We start from the raw sequence: 19,764 nt of genomic DNA, 5'->3' as shown, positions 1-19,764 counted from the left end.
CCAATTTGAGAAGGCACTTTTTATTCTATAACTGTATTTTCAGTTAAATAAATTAACTACTCATCTAGTTGACCTGCTTTCCCAGTCTTTTAACTTGGAGAATCTCTTTCTGATGCAAGGTTTTCATTTCTATCTTTTGGAAAAGTTTTTAAAAGAAGTGTGATATATCACTATAGCACATTCACTGAGTGTTTGATTCAGCAATAATGCTCAGTTTTCACTAGCCATCCAATTTATGTGGGTTTCTAGCCACCTTATGTTTGATCCAGTACATTTGGGTTTCTAGCCACCTGGTGGTTGATTCAGTATACCTGAGTTTCTAGCCATCTGGTGGTTGATTTAGTATACCTGTGTTTCTAGCCCCTGGTGGGTGAGTCAGTATACTTCAAATTGCATCTAGGATATTGACCTTCATATGAAACATCAAAAATGTTTTTTACCTTTAAAATAAAAAAACCTTAAACTTATTTTCAGGTTTCAAGACAGCTCAAAATATGTGGATGTGCTCTGAGTAACTTACACAGCACTTTTTTTTTTCCCATTAACATGTGCTTCTCAGTATATGGAAATATTATACAAGAGTGTTCCAGTTTAACTGTGTAGGTTTTTACTAAAGAACTGTTTAGGATGTTGTCATCCACTTTTTGTTTAAAAACATTTTAAATGTTTCCAGACTTAAGATCAGCAGTGTTCAAAAATTTTTTTCATAATTGTGCTGAATGTGTTAATATTTTTGCTACATGATAAAATAAAAAATTAACTTTGTTTTTATAGTGAGTATAAAAATACATAATAATGTCTTTAATTATTCATCAATGGAATTAATTATATTTAAAAAATAGATTGTAGAAGGAAACAAAAATTTGCCTCAGGTTAATAGCAGCTTTTCCACGTGGCAAAAGGCGACAGTGTTGGACATGGTGGCTCTGCTACATAAAGAAATAAGAATAATTAATTAATATCATAATTAACTTTTTCTTGTTATTAACAGATCTGGAAGGAAGATGTAGAATAAAAGTAGGAATCAATAAATGTTTATGGTAATACAGTTGATCTTCAAAATGGAAGATTATTGTAGATGTTACATTAATGTTGACAAAGTGGAAAAAAAAAGTTACTGGTTGGTACTCTATATTTTACAGATTCAATTCATACCTGTTCAAAAATTTATTGAAGGACTAATTTATCATCCATATAAGGTCAATTGTATGGATGCTTAAGAATTTAATATTAGGTTTACCATATCAGCCACCAGGTGGCTCACAACACAATAAAAATATATTTTCTTCTTCACAGTCTTCCCTTGTGCTTACAATTCAACAAGTCATCTATGCACAACCAACATTTCTCAAAAATCATTAACTTTACTGCAAAATTTCAAACATAACCAGAAAATTACAAAAAGAGATGACTTTTATTTGTCAGTACCTCTGGTTTTGCCAAACCTACATACCTACCACAATCGAGGCCTCAGCAAACATGACAAGTGATACATGACAGTTCATTTAAAGTTCTTACGAATAAAAGAAATGTAAAAACTTATATTTAATGAAGATTCTTCAAATAAATTATTTTGGGCATCAGCTAAATGACATGGATTTACAAATGTTTTTATTATGCCTAACGACCTTTTTCTGAAGTGTTTGATTTGTATTCTTTGACGTTTATTTGGGCAGAGAATTCATGATGAGTATAACAGAATGAAGGACAGCACCAGGTTGTATAAAGTAGAAATGTAGAAGATGACATGTCAAAAGTCTTCTATCTTTTGTCTTCTGGTCAGTGTTTGTAAGTTGTTGTAGGTCTTACATACATTGACCTGAAGATAGGAGACTTTCAAAATTGCATTCCTTATGTTTGTCTTTATATTACACTGAGTATAATTAACAATTGTAGTAAATATTGAGTGTCTAACTCTACTATCTTGTACATACATCTGTGACAAGAATAATGTAAATATTGAATGTCTAACTCTACCACCTTGTACATACATCTGTGACAAGAGTAATGTAAATATTGAATGTCTAACTCTACTGCCTTGTACATACATCTGTGACAAGAGTAATGTAAATATTGAATGTCTAACTCTACCACCTTGTACATACATCTGTGACAAGAGTAATGTAAATATTGAATGTCTAACTCTACCACCTTGTACATACATCTGTGACAAGAGTAATGTAAATATTGAATGTCTAACTCTACCACCTTGTACATACATCTGTGACAAGAATAATGTAAATATTGAATGTCTAACTCTACCACCTTGTACATACATCTGTGACAAGAGTAATGTAAATATTGAATGTCTAACTCTACCACCTTGTACATACATCTGTGACAAGAATAATGCCAGAACTACCTTTAACTACTTTATTCACACAAACAGTAGAAAACTGAATGTGGAACTACCTTTAACTAGTTTATACAAACAAACAATGGAAAGCTGAATGAGGAATGTGGAACTATCTTTAACTAGTTTATACACAGGAACAGTGGAAAACTGAATGTGGAACTATCTTTGACTAGTTTATACACACAAACAGTTGAAAACTGAACGTGGAACTATCTTTGACTAGTTTATACACACAAACAGTTGAAAACTGAACGTGGAACTATCTTTGACTAGTTTATACACACAAACAGTTGAAAACTGAACTTGGAACTATCTTTGACTAGTTTATATACACAAACAGTGGGAAACTGAATGTAAAACTACATTTTACTAGTTTATACACACAGACAGTGGGAAACTGAATGTTAAAGTTTTCCTAGTGTTAATATAAAGTATAGAAGTTTTCTTCTGATTGAATTATGTAATGTGACTAAGGTATTAAGATTTAAAGCTGCATCTCATTTATTAAAATTTTGTGTTTTTATTAAAAGACTCTCTTCTCGTCAGTTTTTGTTAAATGTGTCTTGTATAACAAAATACAGGCAGTGAAATGGTCTGGAGTTCTGGAGTCTTACGGTAAAAATGCTAACAAAGTTAGCCGGGGCTCGAACACTATTCAGCTTGAAACCTCGTCAACGGATAGTGAGAATGCTACAGAGTTGAATGTTACAGACACATTACAGCCAATTGAGATGTGCATTCCTCAAAGAGGTATGAGAAACCGACCAAGTTCTTCTCTCCGAGAAGAAGTGAATACCCAGAATGCATCTCCTGAAAGTCCTATTTTTTATCACAATGTGACTCTTTTAACATCTGAAACCTCAGTCAGCATTGATATAGTACCAAGTAATCCAGACACAGATCTAATAGTGCTAGTTAAGTATGGAAAGAGGCCGAGGCTTTATGACTATGACTTCATCACTCGTATCCAGGATATGCTCGAGTGTAAGTGGTTTCCTTATTGCTAGTTTGTAACTGTTATCTACTTAATGACATAATCAATAAAAGTAGATGCTTTGGTACAAATCATTCAACTTTTCTATTGAAATTCGAAAATTTGTTGTATCTTTTCTAAAATTTTTATGTTTTTTTTATTGTAACTTTTGAAAGATTACTTTGTTGTAAAGAGTTACTTCTAACTTAGACATGTTTTTACCATGGTCGTTATGATAAAATTTTGTATCAAAATAATAAATTGTTGTTTTGTGTCTTCCAACATACATTGATTTAGGTTTATTTCTTCACAGTTGATGGAGTATACAACCTATTTTTGTCTCAGTACAACCAATCTGAGGGAGGACAAAGGTTCTTTCTGGGTATAGCTCAACTAGCAGATCATGTCGATCCGCTAGAGTTCTTCAGTGATCCCTTTCGTCAGAATCTGACAATGGACGACATCACCACTAATTTCACCTCAAACTACTCGATTGCTGTCTACACATCGGCTTGCCTCTTTTTTGAAGAGAGTACTGAAACCTGGAAAGGCGATGGTTGTCATGTGAGTAATGTTTTTGAACTCATTGATTGGAGACAGTTTCCAGAAGTTTCTTAGACTGTTTTTGTACTCATTGATTGGAGACAGTTTCCAGAAGTTTCTTAGACTCCAATATTCTTTGCTTATTTCATAAAAAAGTAGTTTAATTTTTCAGACGTTTCTTCCAGCTTTTAAAGACATGAACAAATTTCAATAAAAAGGTATAACATTGAATAGGTTTTTTAGTTCCATTGTCATTTTCTTTAGAACACGTTAATTATATAAGTTATGAAATTATTGATAATATAAAAAGGACTACAAACATTTTAATAATGTCTTTACTTCACCAACCACTATACTAAACTAAAATTTATATTAGTAATGTATCCATGATTTTTTTATAACTGCTACACATGATCTTTTAAGATAATAAGTTGCTTGTTGTAAGTAGGATCATTCCTCTTAAATGTTTAGTTATTTTTAGGTAACGTCAATAGATGTGAATCGTACCTGCTGTCAGTGCACCCACTTAACTAGCTTTGGAAGTGGTTTTTTTGTTGCTCCTAACACTGTTGACTTTGACTATGTGTTTGCTAATGCCAGCTTCTCTGATAACCTTGCCATCTATATCACACTCATTGTCACCTTTTCCATTTACATCATCCTGATGATTTGGGCTCGTTGGAAGGATAAGAAAGATGTAGAGAAGGTGGGTGTTATTGTGGTACCACCTCTTGTTGTTGGTGACAATCCTGAATAATTGACATATGAAACAAACTTTTTTAAATATGCTATGATGTCACATCGAACTAGATTTTTAGTTAACGTGCTATAATGTATAATATGTGGGATCACTTATATTTTATTTGATATCTTACAATATGTAATAACCCTACAAGGCTTAATTTATTATTTCTTAATTCAGAAATAATAATTAGGTCATAATGAATTTTCAGAAGGACAAAGTCTATGTTTCCGATTCCTTCTTAAAATGTTCTACACTGAAAACAAAATAATTATTTAAAAGTAATTCATCAGTTAAAAACCAGTATCTATATTTAGTTAATAGTACAGTTAAACAGCAGTTAAAAAGACACGTTTAATGTTTAGCTAACATATTGTTAACCAACTGTTAAAAAACAATATTTATGTGTAGTAAACAGTATTGTTAACACACTATCAAAATGTAGTATTTAAGGGTAGTAAACAGTATTGTTAATTAACTGTTAACAACCTTTACTTATTTGTGGTAAACATGCAAAACTAAAGAGTTGGTTCATGGTATAATATCAAATATAGAATCTAACAAAATATAACAAATATCATTCACATATGTAAATTAGCTTATATTACCATATACTGTACTAAAACGACTACAAACAAAATAATATTAATTCTAGTTTCCAATGTTTACGAACAATAAAGCTTTGATATAGTAATGACTTTCTCAGATTATCTTAGATTTTAAACATAAAAAAAATACGAATTTAATTGAATTTTCTTTAAATTATTCTTTCATTTTTGTTTAGCTTGGTGCAGCTCCCCTACCAGACAATGATGTCCGTGACAAGTATCTGTATGAGATAATGGTTTTCACAGGCCATCAAAACAATGCAGGAACAAAATCAAAGGTATGTTTTTACTGAGAAAATGTTTTATTTACCCAAAGTTATATATACTCATTACCAAACATTTTGTCATAACAATAACCTGTTGGTCATTTAAAACAAAACCAAGTTAAAGCTGTATTACCAAACGTTTAGTCAGAACAATAACAAAACAAAACCAAGTTAAAGCTGTATTACCAAACGTTTAGTCAGAATAATAACAAAACAAAACCAAGTTAAAGCTGTATTACCAAACATTTAGTCAGAACAATAACCTGTTGGTCATACAAAACAAACCCAAGTTAAAGCTGTATTACCAAACGTTTAGTCAGAACAATAACCTGTTGGTCATTCAAAACAAAATCAAGTTAAAGCTGTATTACCAAACTATTAGTCAGTACAATAACCTGTTGGTCATTCAAAACAAAACCAAGTTAAAGCTGTATTACCAAACGTTTAGTCAAAACAATAACCTGTTGGTCATTCAAAACAAAACCAAGTTAAAGCTGTATTACCAAACATTTAGTCAGAACAATAACCTGTTGGTCATACAAAACAAAACCAAGTTAAAGCTGTATTACCAAACGTTTAGTCAGAACAATAACCTGTTGGTCATTCAAAACAAAATCAAGTTAAAGCTGTATTACCAAACTATTAGTCAGTACAATAACCTGTTGGTCATTCAAAACAAAACCAAGTTAAAGCTGTATTACCAAACGTTTAATCAGAACAATAACCTGTTGTTCATACAAAACAAAACCAAGTTAAAGCTGTAATACCAAACTATTAGTCAGTACAATAACCTGTTGGTCATTCAAAACAAAATCAAGTTAAAGCTGTATTACCAAACTATTAGTCAGAATAATAACAAAACAAAACCAAGTTAAAGCTGTATTACCAAACGTTTAGTCAGAATAATAACAAAACAAAACCAAGTTAAAGCTGTATTACCAAACATTTAGTCAGAACAATAACCTGTTGGTCATTGAAAACAAAATCAAGTTAAAACTGTATTACCAAACATTTAGTCAGTACAATAATCTGTTTGTCATACAAAATAAAATCAAGTTAAAACTGTTTTACCAAACATTTAGTCAGTATAATAATCTGTTGGTCATACAAAATAAAAAAAAGTTAAAGCTGTATTACCAAACGTTTAGTCAGAACAATAACCTGTTGGTCATTCAAAACAAAACCATGTTAAAGCTGTATTACCAAACGTTTAATCAGAACAATAACCTGTTGTTCATACAAAACAAAACCAAGTTAAAGCTGTAATACCAAACTATTAGTCAGTACAATAACCTGTTGGTCATTCAAAACAAAATCAAGTTAAAGCTGTATTACCAAACGTTTAGTCAGAACAATAACCTGTTGGTCATTCAAAACAAAACCATGTTAAAGCTGTATTACCAAACGTTTAATCAGAACAATAACCTGTTGTTCATACAAAACAAAACCAAGTTAAAGCTGTAATACCAAACTATTAGTCAGTACAATAACCTGTTGGTCATTCAAAACAAAATCAAGTTAAAGCTGTATTACCAAACTATTAGTCAGTACAATAACCTGTTGGTCATTCAAAACAAAACCAAGTTAAAGCTATATTACCAAACGTTTAGTCAGAACAATAACCTGTTGGTCATTCAAAACAAAATCAAGTTAAAACTGTTTTACCAAACGTTTAGTCAGAACAATAACCTGTTGTTCATAAAAAACAAAACCAAGTTAAAGCTGTATTACCAAACGTTTAGTCAGAACAATAACCTGTTGGTCATTCAAAACAAAACCATGTTAAAGCTGTATTACCAAAAGTTTAATCAGAACAATAACCTGTTGTTCATACAAAACAAAACCAAGTTAAAGCTGTAATACCAAACTATTAGTCAGTACAATAACCTGTTGGTCATTCAAAACAAAACCAAGTTAAAGCTGTATTACCAAACGTTTAGTCAGAACAATAACCTGTTGGTCATGTAAAACAAAACCAAGTTAAAGCTGTATTACCAAACGTTTAATCAGAACAATAACCTGTTGTTCATACAAAACAAAACCAAGTTAAAGCTGTAATACCAAACTATTAGTCAGTACAATAACCTGTTGGTCATTCAAAACAAAATCAAGTTAAAGCTGTATTACCAAACGTTTAGTCAGAACAATAACCTGTTGGTCATTCAAAACAAAACCATGTTAAAGCTGTATTACCAAACGTTTAATCAGAACAATAACCTGTTGTTCATACAAAACAAAACCAAGTTAAAGCTGTAATACCAAACTATTAGTCAGTACAATAACCTGTTGGTCATTCAAAACAAAATCAAGTTAAAGCTGTATTACCAAACTATTAGTCAGTACAATAACCTGTTGGTCATTCAAAACAAAACCAAGTTAAAGTTATATTACCAAACGTTTAGTCAGAACAATAACCTGTTGGTCATTCAAAACAAAATCAAGTTAAAACTGTTTTACCAAACGTTTAGTCAGAACAATAACCTGTTGTTCATGTAAAACAAAACCAAGTTAAAGCTGTATTACCAAACGTTTAGTCAGAACAATAACCTGTTGGTCATTCAAAACAAAACCATGTTAAAGCTGTATTACCAAACGTTTAATCAGAACAATAACCTGTTGTTCATACAAAACAAAACCAAGTTAAAGCTGTAATACCAAACTATTAGTCAGTACAATAACCTGTTGGTCATTCAAAACAAAACCAAGTTAAAGCTGTATTACCAAACGTTTAGTCAGAACAATAACCTGTTGGTCATGTAAAACAAAACCAAGTTAAAGCTGCATTACCAAACGTTTAGTTAGAACAATAACTTGTTGGTCATACAAAACAAAACCAAGTTAAAGCTGTATTACCAAACGTTTAGTATCTTGTATGATGATAGTAACAGAATGTTGAGTAACAAGTTTTATATTGTTTGTGTTGATAGTCAGTAGAATATTACTGTTGTTTATGATGAGTTCTATTCTATCCTTCCTTTATATAGGTACAGTTTATTGCTTCTGGGGATGATGATGAGACTGAAGTAAGAACTTTGGATGATCCCAAGAGGCCAATATTACGTTGTAATGGTGTGGATGTGTTTGTCATGGCTGTTCCCAGGTAGTTTGTTCTGAAATAAAATATCTTTATTGTATTGAACTTGTAAATAATTACGTACGTACATGTATATCTTTGTCTCTATGGATTTACTTATTATATTTATTCCAGGAGTCTTGGTCAGCTGAACTTCATACGAATGTGGCATGACAACTCCGGAAAGGGGAAATGGAAGTCATGGTTTCTGAAGTATATTGTGTTTCGAGATGTTCAAACTGGTCACAAGTTTGAATTTGTGTGTAACCGCTGGTTTGCTGTTGAAGAAGATGATGGAATGGTAAAAAATTGAAGATATTAGATACTTGGTAAAATAACAGTTTAGAAATTAAATCTGTTTAATTAGTAACTGAACAAAACTATAAATATTAAAGTTTGGACGAAAAAATAAATTGGACGAGTTTGATGGTGAGGAAACCACATTTTAAAAACTTTAAAGGGAAGTGAAAGTGAATTTTATTATGAATTTACAACATTTTGTTATTGTTGGGTTCTCTAAATGTTGTATGCATATTGACACTAAAGTTTCTTTCTCTGACCATTCAAGCCATTTCCAAACTTTATCTGAATTGGACTAGTTATATATTAAATTTTCTTTCATTACTCAGTTTATAGTGGATTTTTCTTTATCAGTAAGTGTCAAATAAGTATTTTCATTGTAAGTATATATTGTAGCAAAGGCAACATATAAAACAGTCTAAGGTAATATTTTAGTGTTATACAGTGTTTAATGAATCATCATTCATGTGAAAACTTTTCATATTTTTCATAAACCTTACTAAAGACAAAAACTAGTTATCAAATTGTTTTTATTTCAGATTGATCGTCTAATTCCCGTGGCTGGGAAGGCTCAGTTGTCAGAATTCTCTCACCTTTTCTCAACAACCTCCCAGAAGAACCTGGCTGATGGTCATTTGTGGTTCTCAGTTTTTACTCGTCCTCCGCGCAGTCGGTTCACCAGAGTCCAGCGAGTTTCGAGTTGTATGGCGTTGTTGTATTTGTCAATGTTAGTGAATGCCATGTGGTATGAAAGAACTTCAGATCAACCAAGTCCAAATGCAGTGAAGTTTGGGCCTTTTTCACTCAGTCCAGAACAGGTGATGTACTTGTATCATTTGTGATGAATATAATGATTCTGAATAAATTATCTTAAAGTAAATACTGAGAAAATAATACCATATAATTTTACTTAATTGAATAAATGTTTAAAAATAGTATACTTACATTCTCTTGATTGTTCTTAAAATGCAATTTAAATTTTCATTTGTCATTAAAACATCAGATTATGACCCAGAAGCATAATAGAATGGTATAGATTTGATGTTTTGGGTTTAGACATTAAATCAGTTTATGGTACATTGTACTGAATAGACTTAGATGCTATATTTTAACAACTAATGTAGATGTAACTTCTATAAGTGTTTTTATTTATTTATCATACTCCTAAAACTAAACACTTGGGCATCATAATTTTTAAAGATGTACACGATACACCTCTCTCATACATTGATTCTTCAAATTCCACATCTTACTTAGTTAAGTTATAGTAAATACTTGCAAAACCACATCACAACCCCACCCACCCAAAAAAAAACAACTAGGAAACATAGTGTGTAGGAAGAATTAGAGGCATAACCCTAACTTGGTTTTCAAAAGCAAGAGAGTCATAGATTGACTTCTGCAGCTCACAAAAAATGAATTGCTGTTGAAATGAAGAACCAAGAGGGACATGTCCCCTTGTAAACAATAATGATGTAATAAGTCAAAATTTGGCATACAGTCTGCCAACTTTAACTTGTATATTGGGAACAATTTATGCATTAATGTTATTTTTAAAACTGAAAGTGTAATTGAAAGCCCAACAAAATGAACTTTTTGGCAGATTGGTGCTGATGTTCTGTTGGTATATGTACAGATGTAGTTTGTCAGATGATGAAGTCAGAATTCTGTATTTTTAACAGATTGGTGTTGGAGTTATGGCAAATCTGATTGTATTTCCTCCAAGTTTTCTCATTATTTTGCTCTTCAGAAAATCTCGTCCTAGGAAACTAAGACCTTCTCGCATTGAAGAAGCACTGAAAAGACAACGTAAGAGATATTACCTTTTCTTTAACTCACAGTTAAACAGTCACTCTTACATTCTATAATGTGTTTATATTGATGGATATTTACATTACCAATATAAACACCTACTTCTACTTCCTTTTATAATTGTAAGGAGTTTTTTTTTTGTTCACCCACACTTGTCCCTATGATACAGATTATCCACTGAAACTTGTCTCTATGATACAGTTTATTCACTCAAACTTGTCACTATGTTACAGTTTATTCACTCAAACTTGCCACTATGATACAGATTATGCACTGAAACTTGTCTCTATGATACAGTTTATCCACTCAAACTTGTCTCTATGGTACAGTTTATTCATTCAAACTTGTCACTATGATACAGTTTATTCACTCAAACTTGTCCCTTACGATACAGTTTATTCACTCAAACTTGTCACTATGATACAGTTTATTCACTCAAACTTGTCACTATGATACAGTTTAACCACTCAAACTTATCTTTATGATACAGTTGAATAATTCTTTCACTTAATCTTTATGTTAACCTGTTGAATCCTTCCTTTATGTAGAACAGCATGGACTAGCCTACTGTTTTAATTTTAATGATGACCTCTAACCTTTTGCAGGTGAAGAGTTGAAGAAAAATAATTCGGACTTTGATGTGGAAGGAAGTGGAAGTCTTAATCCGACTGGAAATAAACCTGTTATGAAAAGGAAACGAAAATTCACCCTACCCTGGTGGTTTCAGATCATTGCCTGGATTTTAGTTTATATTTGTATTGGAGTTTCTGTTTTTTTCCTCTGGGCTTATGGAATCCAGTTTGGTAATGAGAAAACAACAAAATGGGTGACATCACTAGTCATATCTTTCTTCACATCCATCCTCATTACTCAGCCGATAAAGGTACTACATTTATAGTTGACGGCTAAAATAGATTGTCAATCTTATTCTGGTTAAATAAAATGTCTCAGCTGAAAATAACAACTAATATTTTTAACTATTTTCTTTACTCAATACAACAAGACTGTATGTGTGTCTTTTACTTCCAGCAAGTAAAACTGTTTCAAGTGATTTTTTTTATAAATTTTTTAATCATCACTTTACTACTATGTCTAGCTTGCTTTTTGAAGTGCACTCTTTTAACACACAAATAATATAAAGTTTCAAATTGGCTACTGGTAGAATAATAGCTTTATTTCTGTACAGTGTTTCAGCTCTAACAGTGAGACACAATCACATGAAACATGATTTGAGTTGAACTTTAAATGTTGTATGTGATTGTGGCTCACTGTTAGAGATAGAACAAAGTTCAGAAATAAAGCTATTTTTCTACCAGTAGCTTTAACTATCAGTAGGTTGTTACTTTTCATACAGTAATAAGTAAAACAAACTTTTGCTTTAGATTTTCCTCACTGCAATGATAGTTTCGAGCATTTGTAAAAAGATTGATTATGATGAAGATGATGCTGATGAAGATGAGGAAGATCCTGTTATTGCCTCTGATGAAGAGCTACTTCATGGTGAGAAATATATATTAATATATTAATACTTTTTACACTTGGGCTCAACATTAGTTACCTTGTTGAGATAAAACCTTCTTAAAATATGTCCTTGTAAAACATTGTGTGATATGTTTATGTTAATGATATGTATATGCTGATGATACGTATATGTTAATGATATGTATACACCATACTTATTATGTGTGACAAACCATCATATAATATTATAAGGTATGTTTGTGTTAATGACATGTGTACAATTTATGCTATCTCCTGTTTCATAAATTCACAAAAGTGGAAAGTAATGTTCATTCAGGTTTTTTATCAACTCTTTTGTTTACTGATTCTGTTCTGTTGTGTGTTTTACTGTGTATTTCTTTCCTATGTATTCATGTGTTAAATATTATGTGAAGTCCTGTAGTTCTGAAAGTCTATTATTTACAGTGACATTTAGAGTTTAAAAGTTTATTGATAGTTAAATGAAATAAATTCAGAGGTAATTACAGGTTAGAAGTTGATAACCATGCTTCCCCTGGCTAAAGGACTCTTTTGTTGCCTTTTTAGCTGGAACATCAAGAGAAAAAAGACCAGAGTACAAACCCATGGACTTGAAAGCTTTGTCATCTGCAAGACAAGAACGTGAAAAAGAACTTAAAATGTACAATGTATTAAAAGAGATAGCAGCTTATATCTTCTTTCTGTGGATACTTATGGTTCTTAGCTATGGTAACAGAGATCCCAATTCATTCTATCTGAGAGAAAACCTGAGGAACGCATTCATAAAACCTGGGGATATATTATATGATTACCACAACGTAAGCTCACCTTTATCATAAAACTTCTTTTGAAAAAATGGTTTAAGTTCTGTGTATAACCTATGAATCAACTGTGTTAGGTATAGATTATTAGTCCTAAAAATAGTATGTATTTTAGCCTTTAAGTTGATAACTTAACCTTTATTTTAAAAGGTGACAGCACAATGGAAACTTGCCTTATCAAGGAACTGGACAAAATAAATGCTCATAATAATAAGTAACATTTCCTTTTGTTCTCTAAAGTCAGGGATTCAACAAAACTAATGATTTACCTTTCGTATAGGTGGATCTAGAATGGAAGTTTTGGAGATGGACTAAAGAGGCTCTCATTCCAGAGCTCTTTATTGGTGACTGGTACAACAACAGACCCCCAATAGGACTAAAGTTCTTCCTGGATGATAGGGTCAACTTAAAAATTGGATATGCAGTCATGCGACAAGTTAGAGTCAAACCTAGTAAGTTTCCTTCTGTTCAGCTAGATTTAAATTATTCAACAGTATAATTAACATGACAAACAGTGTTGTTGTGGTATTAAGTCCACTACAACTTGTTATATACTTCAAATTATAAACAAATTGTAATCAATTTTGATGAATTATTTGAGAGATATTTTTATTACTTTACATAAGAAAGGGCGATAATAGCTTCAAAATGTTTTATCAAGATATTAATTTATTGGGTGTGTTTTGCAACAAAGCCTTATCAGGTTATCTGTTGTGTCCACCCAAGGGAATGGAATCCCCTGATTTTAGCACTGTAAGACTGAAAACTTAATGCCATCCCACCAGGGGACTAGAGAAATGAAGTCAAATAACACCTAGAAAATGTATTATAAGAATACGAGGTATTAAGACAGTTAACAGTTATAAAATGTATTATAAGAATACGAGGTATTAAGACAGTTAACAGTTATAAAATGTATTATAAGAATACGAGGTATTACGACAGTTAACAGTTATAAAATGTATTATAAGAATACGAGATATTAAGACAGTTAACAGTTATAAAATGTATTATAAGAATACGAGGTATTAAGACAGTTAACAGTTATAAAATGTATTATAAGAATACGAGGTATTAAGACAGTTAACAGTTATAAAATGTATTATAAGAATACGAGGTATTAAGACAGTTAACAGTTATAAAATGTATTATAAGAAAATGTATTATAAGAACAAAAATTAAGATAACATTTATCAAATGTATTATCAGAACTTTAAAAATTAAAGCAATAAATTATATTACTTTAAGCAGCATCATAATTTCACTCAACTCTACATTACATTCCTTTAACTCACCACTGATGGTGAATAAACAAAAAAGGAAATGATCTTTGATTATTGGTATGACAAAAATCTAGTTTTTAAAGGGGACCAAGGAACACACACATGTATTTGTATTTTTATCAGTTTCAGTGTGAGGTAAAGAGCTATAATGTTAATACTTATACCACCAGATGGTGCTGAACATTATAAAGTTTTGGTGTAGATGGAGAACCTCAAAGTTAAAATGACAGATGTAGGTGTGTATGTGTGTATACGTTTAATCAATATTATTAGGCTATTCCTGTTTTAAAACAAAGCTAATTTTCTCCTAGACTCCTGCAAGGTTCCGGGACCAGTACAGAACCTTACAACTGACTGTGCTGGATTTGCTAACATTATTGATGAAGACGGTGCTTATTATGCTAAAGGTTGGAGAAGTAACTTCACAGCCACTACACCAATCCCACCTGAGTATAAGTACCTTACTGCTTCACAGTTGAAAGGCTATCCTTTCTGGGGACTTATCAATAATTATGGTGGAGGAGGTTATGTAGTGCCTCTCTTTGGTAAGAAAGATGATGTGTTGAGGCTAATGGACAGGTTGCAGAGAACTGGCTGGATAGGTCGACACACCAGGGCTATTTTTATAGAGTTTGCTGTCTATAATGCCCAAGTCAACTTATTTGCTGCAGTCACAATTGTTGCAGAATTTGTCCCTGGTGGAGGTATATTTCCTTATTACCACATTGATCCCATGCGTCTCTTATATTACCACGAGGGTTTTGGGCTCTTTATCATTATATGTGAAGCGATCTTCCTTCTTTTTGTCATTTACTTCACAGTTCGAGAAATTCGGGCCATTTCTCGTCAGAAGATGCGTTACTTCCGTGACTATTGGAACGTACTGGAGGTGGTCTCTCTGCTTTTGTCTTATACGGGAATTGTTCTTTATATATACAGCAAAGTTTTGATAGATAAGATTTTGAAGATTTTTACTGAGACTGAAGGAACTGGGTACGTAAAGTTTCAGGAGTCAGTCCTGGTAGACCAGCTGTTCGGGTACATCATAGCTTTCCTCATGTTTATAGCTACCCTGAAGTTTCTCAAACTCTTGCGTTTCAATAAAAGGATGGGAATTCTCGCTGCAACCTTACGTCAGTGCGGAGAAGAGCTGAAGAGTTATGGTGTCTGTTTGTTGGTTGTCTTCTTGGCCTTCGTTGTCCTCTTCTGGCTGACGCTCGGACGGTACATGTGGCATTTTGCTTCGTTTATCACTTCCTTCGAATCGTCCATCAGCATGATGTTGAGAAAGTTCCAATACGAGGAAATGGCTACTGCTCAACCTATCCTCACCCCAATTATCTTCTTCACTTTCTCTCTGGCTACTTCTATCTTCCTCATCAACATTCTGCTAACACTCATCATCCAGACGTTTGAGAAAGTGAAGCATGATGTCACCTTGCAGTCTAACGAGTACGAGTTATTGACTTTCATCATGAACCGCATGCGGATGTTTATAGGGGTGGGGCCGTCCAAGGTTGGACCGGAACCTCTTCCTCTCGAAGAAGATAAAAAAAAAGAAAACAGTTTGGATTCATTCCCACAGAAAGTGGAACAGTTTCTGCAGTACGTCAACGTTGTCTATTTTGACAGTCAACTAGACTTGAACAGTAAAGAGTTCGTACGTAAGATGAGTAACTCAGAAGAACAGAGGCAAGAAGAAAGAAAGAAGCTGAAGAGGAAACCACCATCTTTGGGAGACACGGACGATGATGTGGAAAACGTACTGGCCGATATATGATCTCAGCTTCAAAACTTAAGTTATTCAAAAAATCTTTAGTTTTATTTTATATCATTAAAGTTTCAGATTCTCTCCTTCCATAGAAAACTTGTGAATATTTTTACACGTTTGTTTTGACGAGACAAGTGTCTTAGAACACAGTTGTTTAACACTGGTTTCATTAATGTAATATTCTAAAGAAAGTAATTTTCAGAAACTGATTTGTTCCAAATTATGTTGTAATGAAGTTGTTATACTACGAAAGCTATTAATACTTTGCCTTAAGTAGAAGTGCCTTATACATTTGTATCTAAATTGATAATTGTTTCTAGAAGAAAACCTACAAACATTTTTTACTCTACTTTCTTCATTAAATTTTCAATTACTGGTTTGTTTCTGTTCTCCATATTCACTCTTATCCTTCCCAACTAGGTGCTTTAGGTTTCCAATTGATTCACTCTAACTTTCGTTTGTCTTTTCCTCATAATTTTTACTTTGTTCTCTTAATCTCTAAAATTAATACAAAAAAAATAAATCAAATTATTCTGCACAGATTCACAAAGTTTTAAAAGAGTTCTATAAATGTTATGAACAAAAGTTATTTAGAAGACTGTTGTTCCTAGTTGGTGTGTATCACACGAAGTAATTAGTCATAGAAAATACATTTTTAAAATGTGTGGTACTGTAATCAAATAACGATTTCATTTTAAGAGTGACAATTATTGTGTGCATGTGTGAATACATATTTCTGTGATATAAGAGACACTTTAGGTCTGTGTAGTTTCGTACACCTACAGTTATGTTGAAACAAAGCATTAAAGGAAACGTATAAATATAACTGTCTTCAGTTTCAGTTTGATATCGAACCTTTAACTGTAAAAATCTACGTGTAAGGGATGCATTTTTATAGCTTTGTGTTAAAGTTAAAAACAAATGATGGAGCTATTTGGGTTATAGTAGAAATTACAATTAAACATGACTACTAGATGGCACTACGTTCCATCCAAATAGTCTCTTCGAGTCGATGAACTTTGAAGCAAGTTGTTTACTTTCCTATTTATCTTGTTATATTCAAGGTAAAAAAAGGTTTGAGGCCTGCTATTTCTAAGTGTAAACTAATCCACATAATAAGTTTACCTCTCCTAGTTTTACTTTGTAAAATAGTTTTTAGTGCAACCTTCATAGATTTACTGTGTAAAATAGTTATGGTTAACTCTCCTAGTTTAACTTTATAAAACAGTTTTGAGTGTAATCCTCATAGTTTTACTTTGTAAAATAGTTTTGAGTGTAACCCTCATAATTTTACTGTGTGAAATAGTTGTAATTAACTCTTCTAGTTTTACTTTGTGAAATAGTTTTGAGTCCTACTTGTCAAAGTAAACTAATCCCACAGGGTAGGTTTAACTCTCCTAGTTTTACTATGAAACATAGAGTAATATACGACTATTGGATTCCTGATGATTGTGTCCGTATGAAATTATTAACCTACTGGAAAATATTCAGTTTTATCTTGCTGTATCGAATACAGTCGGAATCACAAACTGATACCGGTTAATAAACAATGTTAAAGCTCCTCTACTTAAATACACTGCTGGTCAAAATCTTAAGGCCAATGAACGTAAAGAAAAAATATGCGTTTTGCGTTGTTAGACTCAACCACTTATTTGAGTAGAGATTAGAAAGATGAAAATAAGAAAAGGGAAAATAAAAATAAAAATATTTTTAGCATTTTAATAGGGAAAATGTGAACACTATGAAATTAGTCTAAATACTAGCTGATCAAAAGTTTAAGACCACACCAAAAAGAAGTCCTAAACAGGGTAGGAAATGCTCAACAAGAGGTCTCAGTAGTGACTTGCATGGCCGTCATTGCGAATAACTGCAAACATTCGCTTTAGCATGGTCGATATAAACGTTTGTAGAAGGCTGCCTGGAATGTTATTCCAAGTGGTGAAGATGGCTTCACGAAGGTCATGCACTGTTTGGAATTGACGTCCATTTCTATAGACTTCCCTTGCTATCCACCCCCAAACATTTTCAATGGGGTTCAGTTCGAGCGAACACGCTGGATGGTCCAAAAGAATCACGTTATTCGCCATAAAAAAGTCCAATGTCCTGCGAACATTGTGAATTGCAGTGTTGTCCTGCTGAAAGATTCAGTCATTTTCACACAAGCGAGGGCCTTCAGTCAATAAGGATGCTCTCTCCAATATGCTAATGTAGCCAGCTGCTGTTTGACGTCAGTGTATAACCTGAAGCTCCATTGTTCCACGGAAGGAGAAAGCACCCCAGATCATGATGGAACCTCCTCCACTGTGTCGTATAGAAAATGTCTCCGGTTGGATATCCTTATCGTTCCAGTAACGTTGGAAGCCATCTGGAACATCCAGGTTAAATTTTTCTCGTCAGAGAATAAAACCTTCTTTCACTTTTCTACGTCACATGTATGGTGCTTCTCAGCAAAGTTTAAACGAGCTGTTTCGTGATGTGGAAAGAGGCGTGGCCTTTGAAGACGTTTACGGTTTTTAAAGCCTTTCTCTCGTGGATGCCGTCTAATTGTTCTTGAGCTGCATTTTGCGTCCGGAAGGGCCTTAAATCCTCCTGCTCAACGCCGGCGAAATTTTCTTCTACCGACCACTTGAAATTCTCGTTCCGTATCCCTCATGGTCTTTCAAGAAATTTACAACAGCAGTTTTACTACACCCAATCTCACCAGTGATGGCACGTTGAGAGAGACCTTACTTTTGCAGCTCGACAATTCTGCCACGTTCAAACTCTGTTAACTTTTTAGTCTTTGCCATGTTTTTACCCAATGTAACACAGGAGATGTCAGTGATAGATGTTGACAACACTGATGCTTGAACACAAATGACTAAATTTCGTTACGTGTTTACCGATTAACGCTTCGTTTCAGTATGGTCTTAAACTTTTGACCAGCTGGTATTTAGACTACTTTCATAGTGTTCACATTTTCCCTATTAAATGCTAAAAAGTTTTTTAATTTTATTTTCCCTTTTCGTATTTTCATCTTTCGAAGCTCTACTCAAATAAGTGGTTGAGTCAAACAACGCAAAGTGCATATTTTTTCTTTATGTTCATTGGCCTTAAGATTTTGACCAGCGGTGTATGTCCAATTTTAGGTTCGGAGAAAGAGAATGGGTTTCAAACACTTTTAATATTATTTAATCAATAATGTATGTTCCATTATTATTAAGTACTTCCTGCCAACGATTCGCAAGCTTCTAAATATCACTTGTATAAGGTTCTTGGGGTTTGGAGGAAAACAATGTAGAGAGGGCAGTTTTGACATCTTCATGTGTTTCAAGCTCTTTTACATCAAGATAATTCTGCAAACTTCGGAATAGATGATAATCAGATGAGGCAATGTCTGGAGAATAAGAAGGATGTGGAGGTTTTTCCCAGTCTTACGACTGATCAAAACAGGCGTCTTTTCTTTCAGTGCAACATTCAAGCGCTCTACTTGTTGACAATAGAAGTATGATGTAATCGTTACATTGAGTGGCAGCAACTTAAAGTGGATCACACCAACAATATCCCATCAAACGCTTAACAAGACTTTCCTCGGGTGGAGGTTCATTTTGGGCTGTGCGTTAACTGGTTTACCTGCACTGAGCCATTGTCTGCGGCGCTTACCATTTTTTATAAAATATCCATTTTTCATCTCCAGTCACTAACATGTTCAAAAAAGGTGAGTTACATTCACGAGAGTGCAGAGAACGTGCGAATGT

General features: G+C 32.9%; 1 protein-coding gene and 1 long non-coding RNA gene across 3 annotated transcripts in view; one reads left to right on the top strand and one right to left on the bottom strand.

The window, feature by feature from the left end:
* LOC143257332 (polycystin-1-like) overlaps positions 1-17,174 on the top strand; it is an 86,751-nt gene extending 69,577 nt beyond the window's left edge. Inside the window, exons 31-43 of one of the 2 annotated variants that reach the window (XM_076515838.1) lie at positions 2,938-3,340; positions 3,643-3,893; positions 4,354-4,578; positions 5,399-5,500; positions 8,473-8,588; positions 8,697-8,862; positions 9,401-9,679; positions 10,544-10,670; positions 11,279-11,556; positions 12,056-12,173; positions 12,720-12,970; positions 13,254-13,425; positions 14,568-17,174. In XM_076515838.1, the coding sequence (XP_076371953.1) occupies positions 2,938-3,340; positions 3,643-3,893; positions 4,354-4,578; positions 5,399-5,500; positions 8,473-8,588; positions 8,697-8,862; positions 9,401-9,679; positions 10,544-10,670; positions 11,279-11,556; positions 12,056-12,173; positions 12,720-12,970; positions 13,254-13,425; positions 14,568-16,036 (3,957 nt within the window). In that variant the 3' untranslated portion in view covers positions 16,037-17,174. The remainder of the gene's footprint in view (positions 1-2,937; positions 3,341-3,642; positions 3,894-4,353; positions 4,579-5,398; positions 5,501-8,472; positions 8,589-8,696; positions 8,863-9,400; positions 9,680-10,543; positions 10,671-11,278; positions 11,557-12,055; positions 12,174-12,719; positions 12,971-13,253; positions 13,426-14,567) is intronic. The other variant, XM_076515837.1, reaches the window with a different exon arrangement.
* LOC143257334 (uncharacterized) lies at positions 809-9,592 on the bottom strand. The gene is made up of 3 exons (XR_013031805.1): positions 9,455-9,592; positions 4,380-4,621; positions 809-929 (listed from the first exon to the last, which is right to left on the bottom strand). It is a non-coding gene; the product is annotated as an uncharacterized LOC143257334 (long non-coding RNA).
* Positions 17,175-19,764: the final 2,590 nt, after the last annotated feature.

The sequence above is a fragment of the Tachypleus tridentatus genome, chromosome 7, assembly GCF_004210375.1.
Source record: "Tachypleus tridentatus isolate NWPU-2018 chromosome 7, ASM421037v1, whole genome shotgun sequence".
NCBI classification, from domain to species: domain Eukaryota; kingdom Metazoa; phylum Arthropoda; class Merostomata; order Xiphosura; family Limulidae; genus Tachypleus; species Tachypleus tridentatus.
Note: the sequence above shows the minus strand (reverse complement) of the source record. Positions and strands in the feature narration are given on the sequence as shown.